At 41.7% G+C, this 27,688-nt stretch overlaps 1 protein-coding gene across 1 annotated transcript in view; it reads left to right on the plus strand.

The window, feature by feature from the left end:
- The window catches only part of ATP10A (ATPase phospholipid transporting 10A (putative)), a gene marked incomplete at both ends in the record, with an annotated part of 132,065 nt that overhangs the window by 77,918 nt on the left and 26,459 nt on the right, over positions 1–27,688 (plus strand). Inside the window, 7 exons of the mRNA XM_084254065.1 lie at positions 15,458–15,543; positions 15,735–15,824; positions 19,906–20,012; positions 20,763–20,866; positions 24,402–24,654; positions 25,375–25,592; positions 27,356–27,550. Of these exons, the coding sequence (XP_084110191.1) occupies positions 15,458–15,543; positions 15,735–15,824; positions 19,906–20,012; positions 20,763–20,866; positions 24,402–24,654; positions 25,375–25,592; positions 27,356–27,550 (1,053 nt within the window). The remainder of the gene's footprint in view (positions 1–15,457; positions 15,544–15,734; positions 15,825–19,905; positions 20,013–20,762; positions 20,867–24,401; positions 24,655–25,374; positions 25,593–27,355; positions 27,551–27,688) is intronic.

Raw genomic sequence — 27,688 nt, forward strand, 5'->3', positions numbered from 1 at the left:
GTCCTGGCACATGGCATGCAATCAGTAAAAAAGACAGTGCTGTATTTCATTGCTAGATGAGTTTGCAACAGATCAGGTATGTTGTGGATTCCAGAACTGGGGGTCAAAGCATTCTGAGTGGAAGCTGATCTGAACCTCAGGTTGGGGGAAGGTTGAGATGCAGAGGGGCAGGGAGAGCTGGTGACACAGGAGCAGGGAGTCCATGCTAAAAGGGAGCAGTGTGCTGGGGAGCCAGTCCCTGGAGGAAGTGAGTCCTGGGACACAGTGCAAGTGACTTGTCACAGCAGGAGCTGACCATCTGGTGTCATCCAGGATGATTCACACACCCATTGCTAATATTCAAGAAACAAATAAGCGGATGTTAAATTAATGAGCTAGAATTATAAGGACACCAAGTCCCAGTGAAAATAATTTTTTCCAAGAATTCCATGTGCAAGCAACTCGGGCTTTAAGAGGAAAACCCTTGTTCCAGGCAGGTTAATTTTGCAGGAGAATGAACGTGCAGGTGGAGGCACAATTATTTTCTTGCAGAAACGTTTCTCTTCTCCTTAGGTGAAAATAGCCTTGGCAAAGTCAGATGACAGTATAGTTCCTAAAGGACAGGCAATTCATTAAGTGCTAGTGTTTAGCTGCTCTATAAGAACAGTTTTAAAAATGAAAAGTTAGGGAAAATTAGTGTGCCATCAGGGAAAAAAGCTTTTGCTGGTTAAGTATCAATTGCAACTCTAGCCACCTTTTCATTTTTTAATTTGCTTCATTGCGGTGTAGTTGACATACAATAAACGGCACATATTTAAAGTGAACAATTTAATGAGTTTTGACATATGTACACACCAAGGAAACCAACACCACCATCAAGCTAGCAACATAATACATCACACCTAAAACTTTGCATACCTTTCTCCCTTGCCTGTATTTTTAATCAGGTTTTGTTGTTAAATTTTATAAGTTTGTTGTATATTTTGAATATTAGCCCTTTTGAGACATATGATGTGCAAATATTTTCTTCTATTCAGTAAGATATCTTTTCATTTTGATGCAAGTTTCTTTCACTGTGCAGAAGCATTTTAGTTTTAATAGTCCCATTTGTTTATTTCTGATTTTGTTTCCCAAACACTTCGCATTTTGTCCCCAAACACATCTCTAAGACTGATGTTAAGGAGCATATTGTCTGTGTTTTCTTCTAGGTATTGTATGGTCTCAGTTCTGAAGTCCAAATCTTTAATCCATTTTGAGTTACTTTTTGTATATGGTGTTAAACAATGGCTATTTTCATTCTTTTGCATGTGACTGTCCAGTTTTCCCAACATCATTTTTTTAAATAAATTTTATTTTTATATTCCCCATACAATTGCAATCCCCTTTTTTTGACCCCATTCCCTCCCCTCCCCACCCCCAATAAAGTGTCTCTTGTTCATAGTTGTTTGTTGATTTTGATTTTTTCTTTCTTATAGTTATTCATTTTCCTGGTCCCTTATTTAAGTTTTCTAGATTCCTGCTATGAGTGAGACCATCCGGTATTTTTCTTTTTCTTTCTGGCTTATTTCGCTGAGCATGATCCCTTCCAGCGCCATCCATGTTGCTGCAAATTGCATGTGTTTATCTTTTTTGAATGCTGAGTAATATTCCATGGTGTATATGTACCACATCTTCTTGATCCAGTCATCTATTTTTGGGCATTTGGGTTGTTTCCAAAGCTTAGCTATTGTAAACAGTGCTGCTATAAACATAGGGGTGCAGGTGCTCTTTGGAATTGACCAACATCATTTATTGAAGAAACTTTCTTGACTTCATTGTAAGCTCTTGGTTCCTTTGTCATAAATTAGTTAGCATGTGTGCGTGGTTTTATTTCTGGTCTCTCAGTTCTGTTCCATTGATATTTGGGACTGTTTCTATTTCTCTACCAGACTTTTAATTATTATCCCTCTGTAATGTAGTTTGAAGTTGGGGGAGCATTATGTCTCTGTTTTTGTTTTTCCTAAAAGTGTTTTTGATATTTGTGTTATTTTATTATAGTCCAAATAAATTTCATGATATTTTGTTCTGTTCTGAAGAATACTGTTGGAATTTTGATGGAGAGTGCATTGAATCTATACATTCGTTTAGATAATATAGCCATTTTAATAATGTTAATTCTTCCAATCTATGAACATAGACTACCTTTCCACCTCTTTATGTCTTCTTCAAATTCTTTCAACAGTGGCTTACAGTTTTTGGTGTATAGTTCTTCACTTGAATTTATTACAAGCTATTTAATTAATTTTGATATAATTATAAATGGGATTGTTCTGATTTCTCTATCTGCTAGCTCATTATTTTCATACAGAAATTCAGGAGATTTTCGTATGTTAATTTTGTAGCCTGCCACTTTAGTTATTTCCAATAGCTTTTTATTAGCCTTGGGATTTCCTGTATACATTATCATATCATCTGCAAATAGTGATAGTTTTACTTCTCCCTCTCGAATTTGTAGTCCTTTTATAGCCTTCTCTTCTCTAATTACTGTTTCTAGTACTTCCAACATTATTTTGAATAGTGCTGGTGAGAGGTGGACATCCTTGCCTCATTCCTGACTAAAAAAAAAAATTGTAGTTTTCTGCTATTATTTTTAAATAGTATTTCCTTAACTGTGTTTAGATTTCATTTGCTATTTTATAATTTTTTAAAGATTTATTTATTTATGCATACAGGAACTGGGGTTCAGGCTAGAGATGTGGGGCGGAGGGGATGTGTGTGAGAGGATTCACCAGAGAAAGAGTGGGCAATAGAACAGGCAGACTGATTGACATACACTGCTGAGGGGAGCAGTGGGTGAGACAGGAAAGGTCTGCTGCACCATGTGGGTCACCTCTCTGGCCGGGGATCGAACTCGTACTGCAGTGGCTGCAAATAGCTTCATAGGTTGCGTCTTAACCCCTTGCACCACCAGGGAGGTCCCACTATTTTATAATATTTAAGATGGAGACTTAGCTCATTCATTTTAGATTTTAACATTTTCATGAAGGCAAATAGGCTATTAACTTTCCTGAAATCAACCTATATCCCACAGTTTAACAATAGAATATTCAATACCATTTGGGGAAACACAAGTCCTAATTCTCTTTTTTTCCTTTAACCAATCCATCATTTTGAACTGTATTTCATAAATTCAAAGCATGTGTGTATTTTTTATCATTTTCTCCTTATTAGAGTTATTTAATCTAATTTAATTATATTCTCTATAAATTCAATTTTGAAATTTGTTTCTTTATTGTTACTTGCTCAGAGTATGGTCAATATTTATAGATGTTTTATGTGAACTTGCAAAGACTGTGTTCTACGGTTGTTGAGTATATGGTGTTTTATATAAATGTAACTATCTTTTGTTACCTTTGCCAAATATGTTTTTTTCACTTTTTCACACTTTTTTGGTATCTGTATGTTTCAGGTATATTTCTTATAAACATCACATCGTAAAACTTTGCTTTTCTACTCCCTTTAACAAACACTGTACTTTCATTATAAGATTTTACTTGATTTAATTTTAATGTTATTTTAAGTACATTTGATTGTGAATTGTCATGTTTTATTTTTATTCATTTTGCCTGATCTGTTTTTCTTTTTCCCTTCACTTTTTCCTTCTTTCAGATGATATTTTTTTATTATTTTTCCTTAGTTTATTTAGAAGGTATATACATCTTTACTTTTATTTTAGTGGTTAGAAAGTACGACATGCATCTTTGATGTCAGTATTTAACGTGAATTGATTTTTGTCTTCTTCCTGGACAATATAAAGAACTTAAAACATCGTTTTACTTTCTTCTAACTCATATGCTCTTTTCGTCATGTGTTATATGTTTACAAATCCCCTAAGACATCATCATTATTATTATCCAATACAGTAATCATGAATTTATATTTATCCTCATATTTGCCATTTTTGTGGCTCTTCATTCTTTCCTGCATTTCGACTCTTTCTTCGGGGTCATCTTTGCTTTTCTTTGAAGAGTACTATTTAGTATTTTTTTTAGTTCTGGTCTGTCAGTAACAAATGTTCTCAATTTCCTTTTCGGATTCTTATCTTCTTTGGTTTTCAACATTTTAGTGGCATGTGCTGAGGTCTAATCTCCCTTGAGATATCTTATTTAAAGTTGGATCTGTGATTTGATGCTTTTTAATCAAATTTACTAAGTTCTTAGCTAGTATTTCTTCACATGTTGCTCCTATATTAATTCTCTCCTTTCCTTCTGGGGCTCCAATGACATATACATTAGCCCATTCCTTTCTGCCCTCTGTTACCCTCTGCTGTGTTACCCACACTTTTGACTCCCCACATTTTATTTTAAACAATTTTTCTAATCTTTTTCCTAGTTTACTACTTTTTAAGTTTGCCATATCTGCTGTTGAATCACTCATTGCACCTTTAATTAAAAATTTCTTCAGGTCTGTTTTTTTCCCCAAATCTGTTAGGTCATATTTTGTAGTTTCTAGCTCCTCCAAAACCTCAGCCTTGCCTTTAACTCTGTTATCATAGAAGGTGTGGAATGTTGTTCTTGTTGGTTCGTGTTGCCTGATACTCTATTTCCTCTTATGTCTGGTTGTCTTTGAGGATATATATGAAATTTTGCTTGGACATTATTTATAAATATCTTGAGATCTTAGATTGTATTTTTTCAGTAAGAAAGGGTATTTATTAGTTTTTTTTCAATGTCTGGGGGTTCTGCCAATCTGTAATCATCTTAACCCCATTTTAGGGGTTGAGATTTCCTGGGCCACTCAACTCACTCCAAACTGGGTAGCAGTTTACTGCAAAGCTCACTCTTTTCTTCTTGTTCATCTCCAGGGTTCAATTCTTCAAGGTCCCATAAAAAAGGTTCTGTTGTATATAAAATAATAGCCCCCCAAAGGTGTCCCAGTGTGAGTCCCCTGAACCTGAGGATATGTAATATTACGTGTCAGGGGAAATTAAATTTGTAAATGGAATTAAAGTCATTAGTCAGCTGTCATTGAGGTGGGAGATTATCCTAATTACCATGAATTATTGAGATGGACTCAGTGTAGTAATAGAGAGCCTTGTAAATGAAAGAGAGAGAAAGAGAGGAGAGTTTCAGAACACCTGTACAAGCTGTTACTTGTACTTGCTTGTGAAAATGGAAGAAGACCATGAGTCAAAGGGTATGGGTGACCTCTAGCAGCTGGAAAAAAATTTAAGGGAGGGGCCCCCCTGGTGGCACATGGAGTTAAGACACAACCTGTGAAGCTATCCGCAGCCACTGTAGCATGAATTCGATCCCTGGCCAGGGAGCTACCCACACAGCACAGCAGACCTCTCCTATCTCATCTGCTGCTTCCCTCAGTGTATTTCAGTGTATTTCAGTCAGTGTGCCTGTTCTGTTCCCCACTCTGTCTCTGGTGAATCCTTTCATCCCCCTCACCTCTGGCTTGTACCCCGGTTCTTGTATGCATAAATAAATAAATCTTTAAAAAAAAAGAAATTTAGGGGGGTGAGACCTGTTTCTAACCTTGACCTGCAGAACAGTAACAGCACATTTGTGTTGTTTTGAGCCACTTCAGTTTGTGGTAATTTGTTACAGCAGCTGTAGGAGACTAATTCAGGTCCTAAATGCCAACAGTTGTCTCAGTAGTTCATCTTCCCCTTTGCATTTCTCAGCTGTCTCTTTTGGAAACTGTAGATTCCTACGTGAAAGAAAGATCCCAAGATCAGTATGGATTCTCTGCTTTTTTGTCCTTGGCAGATCTTGGTTTGATTATCCATCACAGTCTTATAAAAGGCCCAGTGCCTTTGTGTATATGTTTTTAGTACTTTGTCCAGTGTTTCAGTTGGATGTGTAGTCTGAATTGCCTCATCCTTAATGTTGGGCAATTTTCTTTTGAATCTAGATAACTGAGTGTAATTGCACTTTAGAATTTCACACTCCCAGCATCATTGTAGTCTCAGGGTTATTCCCCAGGTGAGTACAAGAGCTTCTTCTCTGGCCTCTTTTATATTCCCCATGCTGATTTTCTTCCTACACCAGAATTATGACTTCCTCTTACATGGCTGACCTTGAGACCTGCCCTTGGGATCCAGTTCATTATAAAATGCACCCAAAGCTCAGCCCCTTCTTGTTGCCTGATGAAAGGAATGGAGCTTTTCTGCAGTGACACTATCTGCTCAGCAATCTCCAAGATGTGACAGATTTCCTCCTCTAGTTTCTTTGCAGATCATAGAAAGCGTTCACCTTTTACCAAAATCTAACGGGTTTGCACCCCCAAGCCCCATCTCTGCTCACACCACCAGCCCCACCTGCGATGAAGGAAGAAGGGCCAAGTGGCCGTGAAGCAGACAGGCTGTGTGTAGCCCAGTGGTGCAAATTAGCCCAGCAGCACTGCTCTAGGTGGACTCCATGCAGTGACACCCTGTCAGATTAGGTACAGATAGTTTTTAAGAGGGCAATTTGATTTTTTGTTTGTTTGTTTGTTTTTGAAATTTTATTTTTATATTCCCCATACAATTGCAACCCCCTTGTTTTGACCCCAATCCCTCCTTTCCCTGCCCCCCCCCATAGTGTGTCTCTGGTTCATAGTTGTTTGTTGATTCTGATTTTCACTTTCTTATAGTTATTCATTTTCCTGGTCCCTTATTTAAGTTTTCTAGATTCCTGCTATGAGTGAGACCATCCGGTATTTTTCTTTTTCTTTCTGGCTTATTTCGCTGAGCATGATCCCTTCCAGCACCATCCATGTTGCTGCAAATGGCATGTGTTTATCTTTTTTGAATGCTGAGTAATATTCCATTGTGTATATGTACCACATCTTCTGGATCCAGTCATCTGTTTTTGGGCATTTGGGTTGTTTCCAAAGCTTAGCTATTGTAAATAGTGCTGCTATAAACATAGGGGTGCAGGTGTTCTTTGGAATTAATGTTTCTGTGTCCTTTGGGTAAATACCTAGGAGTGGAGTTGCTGGATCATATGGAAGCTCTGTCTTTAGTAGGTTGAGGAATCTCCACACAGCTCTCCATAGTGGCTGGACCAGTTTGCACTCCCACCAACAGTGCAGGAGAGTTCCTTTCTCTCCACATCCTCGCCAACATTTGTTGTTGCTAGTTTTTTTAATATGTGCCATTCTCGCTGGTGTAAGATGGTATCTCATGGTAGTTTTGATTTGCATTTCCCTGATTACAAGTGATGTTGAACATGTTTTCATATGCCTGTCGGCCATTTGCATTTCCTCTTTGGAGAAGTTTCTTTTTAGCTCTTCTGCCCATTTTTTGACTGGATTATTTTCTTTGTTTTTGTTGAGTCTCATCAGCTCTTTGTAGATTTTTGTGATCAGTCCTTTATCATTAGTGTTGGGTGCAAAAATTTTCTCCCAGTCAGTGGGGTTTCTTTTAAGAGGGCAATTTGAAAGAATAGCTCTCACTTAGGTTTTGAAGTTGGATTTCTATGAAACAATTCTTACTGCTTACTGTCTGAATGCATGTCACATCCTTAAACACATTTGATAACAAAAAAAGTGGGCTCTGCTGGCAGTTACAGCCCCCAAAGGCAGCATGATATGCTTGTAGCCAAGAGGGAAAAGAAAAGCTTTTGGTTTTGGTAATTCAGGCTCCAACTCAGGACTCTGAGCCTTTGAATTTTGCCACCATCTAAACTAAAGCTTTGAGCTTTTTGACTGTGGAACTGCCAGGAGGCAAAGGAACAAAGGATGAAAAGACAGGGACGCCTGGCTCCTGCATCTTCAAGTCAGATTTAACCACCGAAAAGCTGCCTTTCTACTTTCAAACAAAGAGAGGATCGCTGCATCCCAAATGCTTGTGCTTATGACAGGGAAATTTGTGATTAGAAAAAAAGAAGGCAGGGATCTAGACACCATTTTATGAACCATCAAAGGCATTGAGCTTTGGAAGCCTCCTGTAAGGCCTGCTGAGGTCCATGGCCCTGATGCCCACCCCATAGTCCCGGTCAGCTTCGTTTCCCTGGTGATAATGACGCCATCAGGGGAGATGTAGCTCTCACGAAAACTGTCACGTGCTGCATTTCGTGCAGTCCAGTGCTTTGTCATGGGCGGCCCTGCCAACCTCCTAATGCACTTAGATATTTAGGACACATGAAAAACACAGTCTGTGTTTTCATATCCTTTCTATTCAGTGTTTGTATCAAAGCATAAACTCTCAGGGTAATACAAATCTGTGAAAATGATTAGAGAAAAGATTTCTTTGATTTAAGTTTCCTTAAATGGCCAGTGTCCCCTCCCATTAGCACCAGAATGCCTGTGGTTTCATCGAGGTTTTTATTTACTTAATAAATGTTAATGGAGCACCCACTATAGACTAGGGGACACCAGGGTGGCCAAGACAGACCATGTCTCTTCCCATTTCAGTTTAACTAGTTGAAAATAGTGATTTGGCAATATCATCTCTGCAATGGATAAGCTCATTCATTCATTTACTCACTCAGTATTGGGTCGTCTGTTCCCTTTTGAATTCCCACAACACTGACAGGCTTGTAGTAAATACAAATTAGATTGAAAATACAAAATGAGAGTTGGGGTAATTATTCTACTAATTTGGGTTAAATTCTATTAATATGGGTTAAAATGCCTCAATTAATTCAAGTATTGTTCACCCTTTGCTAAGAAATAAGCAGCTAGATGAGCAGCTGTGAAGAAATCATTTTATTTTGCAAACAAGGGAAATGAGTTCGCACTTGTAAATGAGGAATTTTGCTTTCTAGAACAAAGAGAACTCCTGCCAGCCCCCTCGGCTATCTCCACTACCCCAATGTCCACAGAGCTCCCAAAAGTCCCAACACAGAGCTCGATGTGTACATGAGGTGCTGTGGAATAAGCACCTGCCACTCCTGGGCCACATGTGCTGGTCTCTTGGGAACAGAGCTCCTGCCCTCGGGCATCTGCTGTCCAGGAAGGAGTGGCCTCTCCTCCAGCCAGACAGGTGTGCATGGGGGCCTAGGACTCAGAGCACCTGCACCCACCCTGACCTACGTAGAGCAGAGGGTTGTCACTTCTTAAAATACTGGAGGTGACTGTTGGGAGAGGAACGGAAACCACGCAGAAAGATGTGGGCCTCTGCAGGCATGCTGAGTGGCCTCTCCAGGGCATGCTGAGTAGCAGGAACTAGTGCCAGGAGGGGCAGCAGCCGCAGCCCGGGGGCTCTGGGGTCCTGCTAGGAGCCAGGCCACGGCCAGAGTGTGAGTCCATCCAGGCGGCAGCAGCTGCTGCAGGTTGATGCGGGCAGTGATGTTGAGCATGGAGGTAGAGGGGAAGCCGTGTTCCAGTGAGTAGAAGCATCTTAGACCATTTCCAGGACAGGCACCCAGAACCGGAAGACCACAGGGTTGGTGTGTGTTCCTGTGCCTTTGCCCTGGGGCAGGCACTGCCGGGCTTTGTAACTTCTCTTACCAGTGTCCTCTGTGTTCTGTGTCGTCTTGTGCAGAGATCAAAACCAAAGGAGAGCTCAGCGGAGTACCGCTGACAGCATTTTACCTGTGGGTTTATTGCGGGCCTGTGGGCTGTAGCAGTCAGCTCTGGTTTACTTCACCTCTTTTATGATAAAGCATAATGACATCTGCTTTAATGGACAGTACATGTCCTTTCAGATAACACTGCTTCTTTTGTAGGATGAAGTCCACTTTTGCTTTTACTGAATACTTATATGTAATTCATTTAATGCAACTATAAAATTTTATGCATCTGTTGCAAAAATTTAATGCAAATTTCCTATGAATCAAGTGTTCCTTCATACAGTGGTCTGAGAATTACTGAGTTAGACATCAAGCTTCGTCATGTGGTTAAACAGAGGGACGCAGCATCTGCACAGATACTGTTCTACCTGGGGAGGTGCCCAGCATTAAGAGAAAGTGGGCGCTGAACATCTCTGGAGAGAGAGGCACCAGTGGGGGTGACTTGGTCCACAGGCTGCTGAACTAGCAGAAGAAATGCAAGCTAAGGGCTTGTGCGAGGACTCTGATTGAGTCATCACCTGGCCTTTTTCCTTTACCCTTAATTAGGTCAAATCACCTCATCCATGAAAGCTATGAGCATTTGATTGCTAGTGAGTAACTTGTTTGGACATTCGCGCTCTGCTGTGAGTGATGTCATAGCTTCCATGTTTTCAGTTACACCTGGTCTGCTTTGCTCAGCTTCCTGTGGCTTTTGTATAGAGGATGGGCAGCTTCAGCTTGAGGCCAGCTTGTGGGAAGGTACTCTTCCAGGTAACTCTGCTTTCAGCACCTTCCCCCCCCAATGGTGAGTCCTCACAAGTACAGGGTCAGTTGAAATCACCTCTGTGTTCTACAGAATTGTGGGATCAAAGGAACCCAAAGATTCCAGAGCTCCAAGTCCAAATGCCCTTTTATTCACTTGCCAAATATCACCGTAATCATATGAACTAGGACTAAAGCCCAAGCTCCTGATTTTTTATTCCATTTTTTGGTAAACTGTGCTAACTCCACATCCATAGGTATTGCTGAAGATGGCAAGGGGGTACAGACCATGGGCTGGGGGATTTCATTGAGGCATTAGCCGAAAGACTAAAGTTTAAGGTATGTGTGAGATTTTGGGAAATTTCTTTTGGGGCTATACGCTTTCTGTCTCATTTAACATAGTGTCATCTTGTCTGTTAGCATCAGATCATCTCACTGAGTATCAGTGGTCAAACTAGATTGAAGATCTGGAGTCACTCAGGGCCTCTTGAATTTTGGCACAAGTCCTTAGACACCCTAAATTAAAGATAGTTTGAAAACCTACTTCAGAGTATAAAATAGTACAGACTTAGCACAAAGCTGGCACTTTGCAAACTAAGAAAATGTCACCTGCAGGATACAGTGGTAACCTCACGAACCGCAAAATAGTGCAGACCCCAAATTATAAAATAAATAAATCCTGTGGATGGAATATACAGCATGGTGACTGTAGTTAATAATACTGTCTTGTATGTGTCAAAGTTGCTAAGAGATAGATACTAAAAGTTCTCAGCACAAAAAAATCTGTCACTCTTAGGTGACAGATGTTATCTGCAAATATCAAATCATTGTTTTGTGCACCTGAAACAAATATAATGTTACATGTTGATTATATCACAAAAAAAATGTAAAGTATTAGTGTTACTAGTATTGCTGGCACCCTGTTTATTTCTTTGGAGGTAACTAGATCTATCTACCATAGTTTGAAAGCTGACAAACTGTTCTTTTCAACACTAAATATTAGTTGCTGCAAGAATGTGTTGGAATTATAGGTAACCAGCGGTACATACATGACTAGTGTGGCTAGGATAACTAGAAATAACCAGGAAACATCTTTGAATCCAGAAGCTGAAAAATCACTCCTCAATGTCTTAACCTTAACTATGTAAAAATGCTGGTCTGGGTAAGTAATTAATTGCAAAAAGCAACAGATGTCTTATAAAAGTCAGAATTAGGAAACCACAGTCTTCTCAACCTGAAACACTTATTTCTTGTTAAAATAATGTATTAATAGTTTAGAGAATTAGTGCTAACCAGGTTAGTACTAGATTTCTAGAACAATGATTTGAATCTAGGATTCTGGAAAACACCCCATTTTTTAAAAATAATGTGTTGATTTAAATGGGGATAACAAGATGAAAGTAAGATAAAACAGTCAAAACCAGAGGGCTAAAAGCCATTTATTTCTCCAGTGTTAGTTATATTAGTTATATAGTTAGTTATATTTCTTACTGGATTGCTAGTGAGTTGGCACTAAACAAATAGTATAAACACCTAGGTGTCCATGTACTCAGAAATAAGCACAGATATCAAAAATAAGTAGTTAGGAGCCTCCCTGGTGGCACAAGGGGTTAAGCACTGCACTATGGAGCAATCCAGTCTCTGCAGCACGAGTTGGATCCCCGGCAGGCCAGGGAGCAACCCACATAGCGAGGCAGACCTCTCCTGTCTCTCCCATTGCTCCCCTCAGCAGTGTATTTCAGTCAGTCTGCCTGTTCTGTTCCCCACTCTGTCTTTGGTGAATCCTCTCGCCCCCCGCATCGCTGGCCTGTACCCCAGCTCTTATATGCATAAATAAATAAATCTTTAAAAAAAAAAGTAGTTCATGTGAGAAGCTGGAAGGCCAGTCCTTCTGTCCCCTAAATTCTTTTTTCATGGTGTATTAATGAATTAGTACTTTAGATGAATAATGGTAGTTATTAAGTATAAGATAATGGTTAAATACACCACAGAAGAACTACTCATTGCCATAAATTAGGGGAAATTCTCTCTCAATTTACTTATTTCCTGATGAAATAATCAAAACTTCAAGAGATGATTAGGGTGCCTAGGAAACTGGCTTACCAGTGATATTAGAAGTCATTGCAAATATTTGTTTTCAAATCTGAAAAAATATTCTTCTCAAATGAAAATTATTTTCTGTAGGGATAATGTGTTAATAGTATATATCAATAGTGATTATAGAATACCTAAATTTACCTGTATCTGCTTATCCTGAGATCCAGTATTGTAGGAGATATATACCAAGATAGAATGTTGAAAACACATTCCGCCTACGTGCAGCTTCTCATCAGAAAGGTGGATAACTCTTGGGGCCAGCTCAATATTTAACTAGAAATAACTGCAACTAGCTGGAGATATATTTGATGCCAAATACCAAAAACAAAACAAAACATTTCCCAGCTCTAAAATCTTTTTCCCATGAAGAATGAGTTACTACTATAAATAATTAGTAATAACTGGTGTAGCATTAACTTCCTAATAGAAAATAGAAGTAAATAGAATAACTAGTTGTCTGTGGATTTGAAAAACAGAACTTTGCCAAATGTAATGAGTAACTAGTTTATTCAGTTGTTCCTTTATAATTATATAACTAAGGATAATGAAATAAAAAAAAACAACAAAGATTTATGCACAAGGCTCTTTGTATTTGTACTGAGAGGTCCTGGATCACTGGACTGGGTTCTACTTGACTAATTATTTCTTCATGATCAAGTCTCAATGTTTGTATGTCTTTTTTAAAACTTTTTTTTTGATTGTGGTAAAATATACATAAAATTTATGCTTCAGGAGACAGGGTTGACAAAAGTTGGACTACTGAATAAATAAGACATGACCTTGAAATTAGTTTGCAATGAAACAAATGCATCAAATGAGTGGATGGGGAAGGATAAATAAATGTTATCCTTAAACGGAAGTATCATTACATTGCCAATTATGTTAGGAATAATCAACGTAAATAGAATCTTCATATTAAAATGTGTGCTTCCAATGTGAAACGCTTTTGAAAGAAGAAACTCAAAGGTGGACCCATAACAATATACCACAGTGAGTGGCCTAAGTAACAGAAATTTACACTGTCACAGTGCTGGAGCAGGAAGTCTAAAATCAAGGTGCAGAAAGGTTTGGTTTCTTCAGGAAACCTCTCTCTTTCACTTGTGAATGACCTTCACCTCCCGGCTTCTTCCCTCTATGTGTCTGTGTGCAAGTTTCCTCTTCCTTTGAGAATATCAGTCAGAATTATATTAGGGCTCAACCTTAGCGACCTCATTGTAACTTAATTATCTCTTTAAAGACCCTATGCCCAAATACGGTCACATTCTGAGGTCCTGGGGATAAGACTTCAATATATGACTTCTAGGGGTTTGGGAGAGGAATGGTCCAGGCAAAGGCATAATCCCCCTACTGACAATCTCTAGAGATCCATCCAGTTCTAAAACCCCTCAAAACCCAGTTTCCAATAAAACAGATGAAGCCAGATGTCCCGGGTCCAGGGGAAGCCTGTTCCTCAATGATTATTGGTAGAACATTATGAATGCAGCTCTGAAATCCTAGAGACAGAATGTCCTACCATTTCTGAGTCATGCACACTACATTTTTCTTAGAGAGAAAGAATAATAAACAGACAGAGTATTTTAAGTCTACCCTCATCTGCCAAGAAAAATCCTAGTATGTTCTGGAACTCACTCCCTTCATGGCCATCCTGGATGCTGTATCCACAGATGTCTGTCCTGGAAAAGGCAACCCACTGGCTTCAAGATAATCCAAATCGTTTTAAATAAACACAGACTTCTTTAAACAGCCTCACTCCGGAAATAGCGCGAGAGTCCATTTCAGTCCAATGAGAGAGGGGCTTGTGGCACTAAACTTCAGGAAGAGCCTCTTAAAATGGCATCTTAATTTCAGCTATCGAATTGAGTTACTATTATCTATCAATAATAAGTTCTCCTTTTAATATACATGATAATTAAAAACCAGCCAGAACTGACTTTTAAGTAATGAATTACCTTTGTGCTTTTATCATTACATTGTTGTGGTGGGTCGGTGTGGGTAATGTCTGTGCCATCTCTGTGATTTTTAACCACTTGCACTTTTTTGGTGACAACATGTTTGTGTGAGCAAAGACAGTTCAATTTTTTAACCATGTAAGTAGAAATTTTCTACCCTAGGACCCTTGACAGAGAAAAGAGAATGACTAGCCTGATCAAAGAGAACTGATGTTTTAAAATTTATTTATTTATGCATACAAGTGCTGAGGTGCAGGCCAACATTGAGGGGGGATGAGAGGACTCACCAGAGACAGAGTGGGGAGCAGAACAGGCTGATTGACTGAAATACACTGCTGAGGGGAGTAGCAGGCGAGACAGGAGAGGTCTGCTGCTCCATGTGGGTCACCTCCCTGGCCGGGGATCAAACTCGTGCTGTGGTGGCTACAAATCACTTCATAGTGCTGCGACTTACCCCCTTGCACCACCAGGGCAGCCCTGAGAACTGATTTTTTAAAAAGCTATTCATTGTACTCAGTTATTTATCCTAAAGGCTTATTCCTGTATTTCCCTTCTGTCTCCCTCCTGCTCTCTCCTCCTGTCCCATTGCTCTCTCTCCCCTCCCTTTTTTTCTCTTCACGAATTCAGGCACCATTCTAGCCATCAATCTACTGATGGCAAAATTCTAATGAGAGACTTCCTTTGTGGTGAGCTGTCATTTTTTTCATCTAGCAGAGTAATAAGTCATTGACTTGCACATTGGTTATTTAAATATTTTCCATCAAATATCGGTGAAGAATTCTCAGCACATGCTGAGCAAATGGTATTTTATTATAAGTTCCTATTTTCCAGATGGAATTTGCTTCTCTAAATCTATGTAGAAAATTGGAAAGTACTGATCTGTCTCAAGAAACTCATTCATCCCTCCCATCATTAGTGGGATCCTTTGCTATTATCTCTTATTTTGCACTAGCGTTCCCATTCTCTCTGCTCGCTTACTTACCAGTACTGTTCTAGTAATTGCTGTTCATTCTGCAGTGATTAGTAACCATTATTACAAGAATGATGAAACAGGTCAAGCTGGGTTTGCTTGGCAATCTGCAGAAGTTACTGGGTAGAGTCCTTCCATGTGTTCCCTTCTGAGAACGTGAGCCAGAAAAGTATGTGCTTTTAGGACAGGGCAGCCTGAGGCCAGGTGTGTGTAATGTATACCTGCCTTCCTTTCAGGTCTCTGAATTCAACCCTTTGAAGTTCACCAGTGTGATTGAGTGTGAGAAGCCAAACAACGACCTGACAAGGTTTCATGGTTGCATGTAAGTATCGTCCATCTGCCTGAGTCTGTCCTTGTGTCTGACAAATGGTATCTGTGTAGTAGTCATCTTTCCCTATATTATATATGTACACAAACAGAGCTCTAAAATATGCATTCACAGTCTTTGCCACTCTGTGTCCCCTGTTCGGAATGTTGCCCGATACTCCTTTGAGCCTTCTTGGTTGCTTATAGACTGGTTTGTAAGAAGATCCTGTGGACACTTCTCAGCATTGACTGTGACAAGCAGCTGTTACCTTTTCTTCCTCTAAGGGTCCTGGGCAAGTGAGGAGACTGATGAGGAGAGCAGGCGACCACCCATGACCCCACTAAAGGGAAGTGCAGGATCAGGCAGGAGGAGCCTGGTAAATTCATTCATTCATTCATCTACCCAGTCATTGAATAAGTATTTGTTGAGCACCTACTGTGTGTCGACTCCTGTTTATGGCTCCCGGGATAATGCAGTGAACTGAAAAGACAGAAATCCTCACCTCTATGTATATTTTATTCTGGTAAGGGAAAAATGCAACAAACAAATAAACAAAAAGTTCAGTATATTGTATGCCAAATAATCCAGCCCTTTGCTCCAAAATAAAAAGACAAAGAAGGTAGGCGAATGACACGGCATTGGCCATATGTTGCTGTGTTATGTTGATACTTTTTGAAGATGGTGGGCACATGGGAGGTAATGATACTGGTCTCTGCTTTCATATATATCTGGAGCATTAGGAGCTGCATGTTCAAGTGGCACCGCAAGGGCAGGTATTATCTGAGCTGCTTTCTCGGGGACCTTGTAGGTGCCCTTTCTGGTGAACAATATGTGCTGCTGCAAGTGCTCCTGTCACACACAGGCCAGTTGACTTTTGCAGAGTTTTGATTTATGAGAGGTCAGTCTGATGAGTCAGGAAGACTTGCGCTTGAGAAGCTCTTCTGGTGGCTCCATTCAGCATTGAGGGATGTACCCCTTAGCTCAGGCTGACCACAGAGTGGACAGTTTAAACAGCAGGCATTACTGTCAGTCCTGCAGGCTGGAAGTCTGAGATGACGGTTCTCTTAAGGCCTTGATCCTGAGCTTGGTAATAGTTCCTCCTCCCTGTGTCTTCACATCATCTTCACCTTTCTGCTGGTCTGCCCTTGTGTCCAAATTTCTTCTTCTTGAAAGGACACAAGTCATATGGGGTTAAGGCCTTTCCATCGGCCCTTGTTTCAACTTAATTTCCTCTTTAAACACCCTAACTCCAAGTACAGTCACATTTTGAGGTCCTGGGGGTAGGACTTCAATCTATAAATTCCAGGGTAGGGGCCACCTCAACTTAGGACACAGGGGTCGGTGCTCAGGGTGGCTCAGGGCCTCCGAGAATCAGCCCTCAGGCCTGGTCAGCCTGTTCAGTGGGGATTTTTCAGATATCTGAGCCAGCACTTCAGCTGCTGGATGGCACCGTTCCTCAGCCTCCCTTCCTCTGCCTTCTGCTGCAGGATCTATTCCCCCAGGAGTATGGTCCCCATCCCCTTTAATCTGCCAACTGCCCTCACATAGACCAGTGAGTCTGCTTGTGACCCATTCTGGTCTGACTTATTCTCTCTGGAATACACAATACTTGCTGAAAAGCACATGTAGTGTCAAAGGAAGTTTAAGGTACAGTGTTTCTCTTGCTTCTGTTGAGTTCATTTCTTGTTCTGAATAAGCATGACTGGAACTTTGATTGAGGGGGTCTGATACTTCTTCACCACTGTTTCTGGGAAGTCCTGTTTGTCGCTGTTGTGGGGAAGAGGTGGCATCCATTCACTGCAGACGGGAGGAGGGTTTTGTGTGCCTCATGGTACACACACTGACCTCAGCAGTGAGGCTTTCAGGCTTGAAGTTCTTTAAAGTAAAACCTCACACTGTCCTGGAATCGCCAGAGAGAGAGCATGTCCTTTGCAGGCGCCGTGCCAGAGAACTAACACAACGTTGGTCAGTAACAGGCTGGTACAAGTGCACCCCATCAGCAGTGACGTCCCTGTTTACTGTCCCTTCTTCACCAGAAAATCTGTTTGTTTCCCTGGTCGTGAAGAACTGTGTTTAGGCTTGAGAGGGCCCAGCCCCACATGCTGGTGCCAGGGTCAGGATGTGGGCAGGAAATGCTGCTTCTCAGGAAACCTTGTGGGCTTCCTCCAACCTCCCCAAACCTGCTGGGCTCCCAGGTCTGCAGCACTGTGCGAGGACCTCGTGGGAAGGGCGCTCCAGGAACCACAGAGAGGAGTTGGATGTGGATGTGTGGGAGGGGCGCTTCCTGGAAGGCCCCCCCTTGGCAGCATTTGCTGTGTCAGTTAGGCTGGGTCCCTGGGTTCATGCTCTGGTCCCTAAAGCCTCCAGGACTCTCCTTTGTGGCCTGTCCATCTGGGTCCCAGTCATGGCTAGTGTAGGTGAGAACAAAGCCACCACTGGGAGCTAATAGGAGGTGTTTAAGAACTCTTGGCCTAAATTCAGACTATTCCTCTGAATCTAAAGAGCAGCAAAACTGGATTTATCTTATTGTCTCATGGAATTTTCTATGTTTCAAATTTAATATAGTAATATTTCTAATAACATGACTTTTATGAGAAAAAAGAATGTAGAGGATATTGGTGAAACTAATACCCTTCCCTTTCTAGAGAAATAACTGTATTTCTGTGGATGCAGGTGGTACTGATGAGGACAGTGAGCTCCCTGATGAGCCTGGGGGGTGAGGGGCAGGGCCCACCCTACAGGGTTGTCCTGGGTCAGCTTTCTGACCCAGCCCCTGAGCTCTAAGGTCTGCCCTCTCTAGCAGAGGCCCTTCACTGTGGTGAAAACAAGCCCACAACGACCCCAACACCAGTTCCAACTTGTGGGTTTTTCCCAGACCAAGCTATTCTGTGCACCAGCTAGGTGTCCTGTAGTTTAATTCCATTCTGACACCGTCTGCTCAGAGATAGCGTCTAATCCCACAGGTTGAGGCTCAATCCCTTACCGGGGCTCAGTCCCCCACCCAGTCGAATGTCTGGGTTGTCACCTGTGCTGCAAATCAGAGCTTTCTACCACCCCTCTTACAGGTTCCATAAATTTGCTAAAGCAGCTCAACTCAGGAAAACACTTATTTGTGTTTACCAGTTTACTATATAGAATATAATAAAGTATGTGAGTGAACACCTCCACATGTTCACCTACCCAGAACCTGTACTTTGGGATTTGGGGGTCCTTGTGATGTGGGCATGATCCATCATTAACTCCATTGTCAGTCCCTCTCGCTTCTCTAAAGATGGGGTTGGGTCTGAAAATTCTAACTTGTTTTTTTAGGTGACCGCCCCCCAATCTGGGAGTCATCCAGAGTCACCTCATTAGAATAAAAGATGCTCCTATCACCCAGGATACTATAAGGGATTTGGCATCTTGTATCAGGAACTTCCGGGGCCAAAGCTGAGAGATGCTCCTAGTACTCTTACCACTTGGAAAAATACTTCGGAGCTCTATGCCAGGAACTGGTGCCAAAGACTATTAAGGGCCTCCCCGGTGGCGCAGCGGTTGAGCGCTGGGTTGCGAAGCTGCCCGCGGCCTCTGCAGCGCCAGTTTGATCCCCGGCTGCTCCCCGGCCACTGGAGGGGGGTCCCACATGGCGCGCAGACCTCTCCTGCCGCCCGCTGCTCCCCTCAGCAGTGTACTTTGGTCCTTCTGCCTGCTCTGCTCCCCGCTCTGGCTCTGGTGAATTCTCTCACCCTCCCTCGCTTCTGACTGTACCCAGTGCTTGTATAAATAAATAAAAAATAAATCTTTAAAAAAAAAAAAGACTATTAAAACACAAGTCTCTGGGCCTCCCCTGGTGGCACAGGTGGTTGAACGCCGTGCTGTGAAGCTGTCTGCAGTCTCTACAGCACTGGTTCGATCCCGGCTTGCCGGCCAGGGTCCCACATGGCACTGTAGACCTCTTCTGCCTCGCCCGCTGCTCCCCTCAGCAGTGTATTTCGTCAGTCTGCCTGTTCTGTTCCCCGCTCTATCTCTGGTGAATCCTCTCACCCTCCCGCGCATCTGGCCTGTACCCTGGTTCTTGTATAAATAAATAAATAAATCTTAAAAAAAAAAACACAAGTCTCTCCTAACAACCTTATTTACAAAATTTTCAAGAGCCCTATGTCAGAACCAGAGATGGACACCCATGTGTATATTTCTCATTATTTCACGAAGTCCCTATACAGACCAGCATCAGGCTCCCGATGGTTCTAAAAATCCAGTTTCCCAAGTGACAAGCTGCCCACCTGTGGGTTTCCCTGCTCGCCTTCCCTATCAAGCATCTGGGCCTTCCTTCCTCAAGGCAGGGCTGGCGAGGAGGTTGGGGACACCCTTGTGATGGTGCCCGCTGTTCTTTGGCAGCATACACGACAGCGGGAAGAAGGCCGGGCTATATAAGGAGAACCTGTTGCTGCGAGGATGCACCATTAGAAACACAGAGGCTGTGGTCGGCATCGTCATCTATGCAGGTAGGACATTCACACCTGGTCCATGTCGGCATCGGCTCCCCGCGCCAGGCTGTGGGCACTCCAAAATTCTCCCTATTGTATCATTATAAAAAGGGCATGTATCTGCTGTAGAAAATGTGGGAAATAATCATAGAAAAATATTAAAAACAAAACTTGTAATAATTACCTCTTAGCATTTGAACCTATATCTTTGCATGAGTGACTCCATGGTGGTTACTTATTTAAGATTAATATTTTTAATTAATTTTTTTTCTTTTATTGAGGTAACTTTGGTTTACAACATTATATAAGTTTCAGGAGGACAGCCTCACACCTTAACAGGTGTATATACCACACCTCGCCCCCCACCAAAAGTCTAGCATCCATCCCCACCACACACAGACCCCTCTAGTGGCTCCTCCCACCCCCATCTCCTTCCCTCCCCTCTGGAAACCATGATTTCGTTGTCAGAGTCCAAATGTTCATTTTTTGTTTGTTTGTTTGCTTTGCTTCTTCATTTTTCCACATATGTGTGAAATCACATGGCATCTGTCTTTCTCCTTCTCACTTGGCATAGTCCCTTCAAGTTCCAACTGAGTGGTTTTCCATTATGTGGAGATGCCACATAAGGTTAATTTTATATTCCACCTTTCAACTGAACTGTTCCCACACATGCCGCTGGGCAGCAGCATCACGCTGCATGAGCCAGCCTCTCCCATCCCACTACTCTGCCTGGCATTGATTCACTGTGTCTCCCTGTCCTCCCCACAGGACATGAGACCAAGGCTCTGCTGAACAACAGCGGGCCCCGCTATAAGCGCAGCCAGCTTGAGAGGCAGATGAACTGTGACGTGCTCTGGTGTGTCCTCCTCCTCGTTTGTATGTCTCTGTTTTCAGCAGTCGGTAAGTCTCCTCCACGGGTTGCATGAGTCAGCACAGCTGGATAGCCTCTGGGTGACCCACTTGGATCCAACACTCTGAAATTAAAATGTGCTTTTGTCACTCAACATAGACCTGAGGAATAGTCACATGAGCCCAGCCCCCTGGAGGTGACTAGATGAGTGAATGGGCTTGGGAAAGACATGCTATTTTTCAAATCTGCAATTTCTTAAATGCAAGGATAGTTTAATCTCACTGGTAGTAATGAGTCCGGTAGAAGTAGTAGACTGGCAACCCAGTCATTAACTAATTCACAAATACTACTACCACAAATGCTAAAACTCCATGAAAAGAGGAGAATGATTATTTGTATCCTAAGAAGGGGCCAGCAGTGAGGCTGTGTATGAGCCCCGCTGCTTTCCAGAACCTTGGGAAGGCTTCACATAAGAGTGAGTTGAGCCTGCCAGTTAATGACCTCCATCATGTCCCCTGCCCAACCACTCCCACGCATGTGGCGGGTGTGACTTGGTCTTGGGGTTCATGGGTAAGAGGCACATGGGTCGGAAAGGGATTCTGTTATCACATAGGCCAGGGAGATGGTTCGTGAAATAGTATGCATTGCTGTTGGCTCCTCGGAGTTTATGAAATGTGAATTTTGAATCTCCGAGAAGGGACAGAGTCTACTGCCAAGACTGGTGTTTTGTGAGGTCCTACTTAAGAAATTCCTTACTGAGGGGTCAACTGTGATGAAGGCTAGAAGTAGACTTTTAGTGGTGAACTTCAGATGTTGGTTTATACTGATGTACACCTGAAACTTATATACTGTTATAATGTAACGTTACTTCATATATATATTTATATATATATATATATTTATATATTAGCACCAACAGTGGAAAGCGCCTGGTGTGAGGAGGAGCTGGAGCCCTGGTGCCTTCCTGCTGCCTGGTCACAGGCCAGACATGCTGTGTGTTTGCTTTCTTAGGTGTCAGGCAGGTGAATAAGCCCAAATGTGGTTGTTTCAAGCCATAGTCTTAAAGTTTTGTTTTAATTTGCACTGGCGGTGTTCTTGCGTTTCTACTGGACGAATGATGTTTCTCTTGAACGTTACTGCAGGCCATGGACTATGGGTACAGCGGTATCAAGAAAAGAAATCATTATTTGATGTTCCTGAGTCTGATGGCAGCGCCTTGTCCCCAGTCACAGCTGCAGTTTACTTATTTTTGACAATGATAATAGTTCTGCAGGTAACAGCATCCTCCCATAGCCACTATACTTTCCTGAAGAGAACTTAAAATCATCATACTCTGCTAAAAATTTTCTGTAAATTCTGCATCTGGGAAGATCCCAAGTGCACTTATATTTTATTTTTTCTCCTCTTTATCTATGGGGTGTTTTCCTGGGTGATTTTCAAGTTCAAATTCTCCTTTCTTATTTTAAGTTACAGGTCGTGAGGAGTTGGTTTTAATCATTGTTTTTGTTTTGTTTTGCTTTCCAATAAGTTAAAATTTGTCTTAGGATAATTTAAGATTTATAGACACGTTGCAAAAAATTGTAGGGAGTTTCCCATGTGCCCCCCGCTAGGTCCCCCCCAAGTTTCCCCAACATGATCATTGCATTAGCACCATCCATTGTCAGAACGAGGAACCAGCTTTGATATTTTGCCATTAACTGAACTCCACACTTGATTCAGTTTCCACTAGTCTTTGCCCAAATGTGCTTTTTGTGTTCAAGGATTCAGTTCAGGATGTCACACTGCATTTAGTGGCATTGTCTTACTATTATTATTATTAATTCACGTGCCTCCTCGACAGCTCCCCATCACTAACTGAGAATCCATGCCCAGAGGCTTGTTAGAGAGGAAAAGGGCAACGAGGATCACCTCCAGCCTCCTTGGGAATACAGTCACCAGCCGACATCTGCTGAGCCTTTGCCTAGAAGGGGAACTCTGCTCTCTTTTATCACATGTTCTGCATTCAACAGAAACAGCCTTATTTGATCTTCCAAATTAGAGGGTTTTTTAAAAATTGTTTTTGTTATGGTAAAATGCACTTAGCATAAAAGTAACCCTCTCAACCATTTTTAAGCACACAGTCATTGGTGTTAAATACATTCACATTGTTGTACAAACCACTACCTTCCACCTCCATAATTCTTATTATCTCATAAAAGTGAAACTCTATACCTGTTAAACCTAGTGTGGGTTTTAAAAAACTCAATGTGATCATTTATTTCCTAGTTGCTTTCATAAAACTTTTGATGGAAAAAGAGATGGAGTTGTTATGGTGACTCACATGAGGATCTTGATTATTTAAGGAAATCATTTAGCTCTTTTACTAATTATTTTTTCTGTAGCTTTTTTCCCACTTTTTTGAAATATAATTGGCATACTGTGTTAGTGTTAAATGTACAACATAATGATTTTATATATGTATCCATTGCAAAAGGATCGCTAAAATAAGTCTAGTTAACATCCATCACCTGACATGGTTCCAATTTTTTTTCCTTGTGATAAGAACATTTAAGATCTGCTCTCCTAGAAACTTTCAGATATAAAATACAGTATTGTCAACTATAGTCACCAATGCCTCACACCCTGAGAATTTTTTTATTACTGAGAATTTGTGCCTTTTGACCCTCTTCACCCACTTGGCTCAGCCTCCAGCGCCTGCCCCTAGAAACTACCTTTCTGTTCTCTGTTTCTATGAATTTGGTATTTTAGATTCCACATACAAGCGCTATCTTACAGTCTTTTTCTTTGTCTGACTTATTTCACCTAGCATTTTTTCCTAAATGTAAATAGTGTTCTAGTCTTGAATTAATACTGTCATAGGTGCTTCATTAGCATACTTAAAGTTACCAGAAAAACATAGTTCGTCTGGATAGGATATTCTGAGCCCATAACACTCAGTTTAATACTGTTACTCCATTAAAAAATATTAAACATTGATTTTATGTTAATAAATGTTAGTCTTAAATTGTCAAGGTATAACTGTGAATATTCCTTTCAAAGCCTTCTTCCTTTTGCTCTGTATTATACAAGATCCCAGAAAATTGTCCTTCAACACAAAACCAGCCTTGAAAAGACTGTCTCTTCTAAACTTGGGGTGTCCGCGGTTCAGACAGCACCTGTCACCGGAAGTGCCACTGTGGTACGAGGTGACTTTGCTTGTAAGGGTCTGACTGTGCCATGTGTTTTTTATTCTCTTTTCTCTCTTTCCTTTCCTAGCTTCTCTCAAGCACAACTTAGGCATATGAAAATGTTTGCTCCTATCCAAGCCATGGTTACCACACATCCAGACACGGTAGCGGATTTCCGATCTGCAGCGGCACGTAGGCTGCCCTAGTTTAAACTCTTTGCCAATATCCTAATACTTTTCCAATACTGATTCTAAACCAACCTGTTTAAACTATTAAAGGTACAGTATAGCCCCTCCTTACTTGTGGCTGTAGTCATTTGTCATTTAAATAGCTTGAACTCATTCCAGGCTCCCTGGCAGTTGCTCATCCTGCATGCTTTGTGTCTTCTAGGTTTTGATCCCAGTTTCCTTATACGTTTCCATTGAAATTGTCAAAGTATGCCAAGTGTACTTCATTAACCAGGACATCGAGCTGTATGACGAAGAAACAGACTCGCAGCTGCAGTGTCGAGCTCTAAATATCACAGAAGACCTGGGACAGATACAGTACATCTTCTCAGATAAAACCGGCACTTTAACCGAGAATAAGATGGTTTTCCGAAGATGCACTGTGTCTGGCATAGAATATTCTCATGATGCAAATGGTGAGTTTGGGGTTGGGAGCTCCAAGACTGGGCTGCTAGATCCAAAGCTGCATCCAGGTGTGCACATTCCCATGCATACACAAGCACATGCAGGTACACGTGCATGGAAACTTCAAGGGTTGCTGAGTTTCCAGGGAGAATAAGACAGAAGTGCAGCTCTTAGGAGCCTGACACCTTTTGTAGAAAAGGCACTTCTGAGTGGCTGACAGCACCCTGCCCACTGCAGCACCTTGTGGGGTCAGCATCTTCTCAAACATTACTCATGTTCTGCCACACAAGCAGAACCAACCAGGGCATCAGCAGTTCTTAGGCACCTGTCTCTATTCTGCCACACCAAGAGACACAGAGGTTTTCTGGCGTCACCTGCTAGTCTTATCAGCTGAAAATTCTTGGAAGGTCATTGGGTGATTCACACTGCTTTCTTCCCTCTGGAATTCCATATTCATGGGAGCTGGAAAGACAGGTCATTGCACCTCTCCTTGGTTTATCCATTGCTGCCTCTGCCCCCCTAAAAGCACATGTTGCTCTGCTACATGAACCCAGAGTGTCACTGGCATTATTCTCCCCCACCCCCAGCCAGGGTAGTTGCCCTGATCAGGGTCTCTGCAGCGGGAATCCTGGGTTAGGCCACCGTGCCATAGTGAGGGTGGTGAGCACTCGGAGTCACTGATGTCCACCCGACCTCCTGTCACGTGTCACCTGGTGTTCCTCTCTTCACAGCCCTGCGTCTGGCCAGGTACCAGGAGACTGACTCTGAAGAGGAGGAGGTGGTATCCAAAGGGGGATCGCTGCCCCACCTCAGCGCCATGGGGTGCCACCAGAGCACCCGCGACATGCACAGGAGTCACAGCACCAAGTCGCACCGGCGCACAAGCAGCCGGGCGGAGGCCAAGCGGGCCAGCATGCTGTCCAAACACACGGCCTTCAGCAGCCCCATGGTGAGCCTGCCCAGAGGACCCACTGACTTGCCACCTCTCCTCCCCCCCACACTTGCACCCCTTCATCAGCACATCTGTATTTGACAGTGCAAACCAGCTGTTCTGGGGGGTTGGTTCTGCTCATCAGCAGGCGTTCTTCCAGCCAGCACCTTCTCCCCACACCCTTGTGTCTCTGCCAAAACCCTGACACAGCCCTTTTCCGTGGTTTCCATAGCTGGGGGCTGCTGGTGAGCCACCCAGATGGGTGACAAATTAGATGAATAAATATCAGAGCAAGATGACAACTATGAAAAAGCAAAGCCAAGTGAAAAAAAATCAAATTTTTGGTTAGATGAGCCCACATTCTATTAAACTTCTTTGTCTCTGGCCTTGTCAGCTGTCCAAACATTTGGTCAGGCGGGGAAATTTCCAGAAATTAGTGAGTGACAGCCTCTAAAAGATCCTTGTACATCTAAAATGTTTCAAGAACAGAGAGGGAGAATCCATTTTACTGACTTTATGGTGGCCTCATTCTTTCATATCTTTCAAAGCCCATCTAGAAGCTGCCGTTTAAATAGAGAATTAATGTCACTGATTGGGCTTTTATGCAGGGATTGTGGGAGGAGGCTTCTCACTCTTAGCTTTCTGTGCACAGAAGTGTAACCCTTTGCACTCCGAACCATTTTACGATATTTTGATTTAATTTCTTGTGCCATTTCAAGATAAAACTTCACGGAAACATGCATGTCTCAAAAAGTTGCGTTGAAATAACCTCCATTCCCTGTAATCACTAATAAATTGCAATGTCCCCTGAGAGGGGACATCCGAGTGATACGCTAGAATTCCGATGTCCCCTGAGAGGGGACAGCAGAGTGCAAAGGGTTAAAGTGTATTATTTACATCAGCAAAATAATGGGGAAAATGGAGCCAGCGATAAGCGAATGGTCAATTAAATTATGGTATATCCATTTGAAGCTGTTAAAAATTATGGTTTCAATAATTCTTCAGTCTGGAAAAGCTCAGACAATATATTGCTTTGGGGAAAATGGAAATTGCCAATTAATGTATTTTGATTATATGAAATGTAAACATATAGAAAAAAGACTGAATGGAATTGGAGGAGCATGTTTTTCCAAAAGTCTATATTACTGTGAGGGGGTATGATACAGATTTGTTAAATTTTCCTATCTTTAAACTTTTCTGATTTTCTGATTTTGAGTAAAATATGTTATATATTATATAAAACAATATATATTGATATATTATTACTTTATAGTAAGAACATGTATATGTTATTACATATAAGCACGTGCATTCCATTTTATATCATATATTCTTATATAATTTATATTACTAATATATAGTATATATTCATATTTTAAGTTATACATTGCTTACTACATTATACATTATACATTACTTTAATCTTATACATTACTTATACATTACTTTTTAATTATACTTACACATTACTTTTTAATTATACTTTAAAAAATTATACATTACTTTAATCTTATACCATTAAAGTTTTGATGTATCATTAAAAATAATGTATAATGTGTAACAATATGTTCTATATACTATAACACCGGTATACATTATACATTATTTATAATGATAAATCATAAAAATATAAATGTAATAGACAACTATAATATTGTCAGTACAAATGTAAATCTGTGTATGTGTGGGGTGAAATTCTTACATTTGTAACAAAATCAGGAGGCTTGAAAATGGAGACACTCACAAGCTCAGACTCCTGTTGGCCTCTGTCTCCTTCCCAGGAGAAGGACATCACACCTGACCCAAAGCTGTATGACAAGGTGTCCGAGTGTGACCAGTGCCTGGCCATCTCACAGCACCAGGAGCACCCCCTGGCACACCTTTCGCCAGAGCTGTCTGACATTTTTGACTTCTTTATCGCACTCACCATCTGCAACACAGTGATTGTGTCATCCCCGGAGCAGCCCCAACAAAAGGCAAGTGCCAAGTATCCAGAGTATTGGAGGGAGCCCGCCCTGCCCTGGTCCCCTACTGCAGTCAGTCTTCCCGGAGGGCGGTGCTCCTCCCTTTCCTGGAACTCCTTTCCCAGCCACTCCTCTAGGTGCCTCTCAGCC

Source organism: Talpa europaea (assembly GCF_964194135.1).
Source record: "Talpa europaea genome assembly, chromosome: 14".
In the NCBI taxonomy this organism is placed as follows: domain Eukaryota; kingdom Metazoa; phylum Chordata; class Mammalia; order Eulipotyphla; family Talpidae; genus Talpa; species Talpa europaea.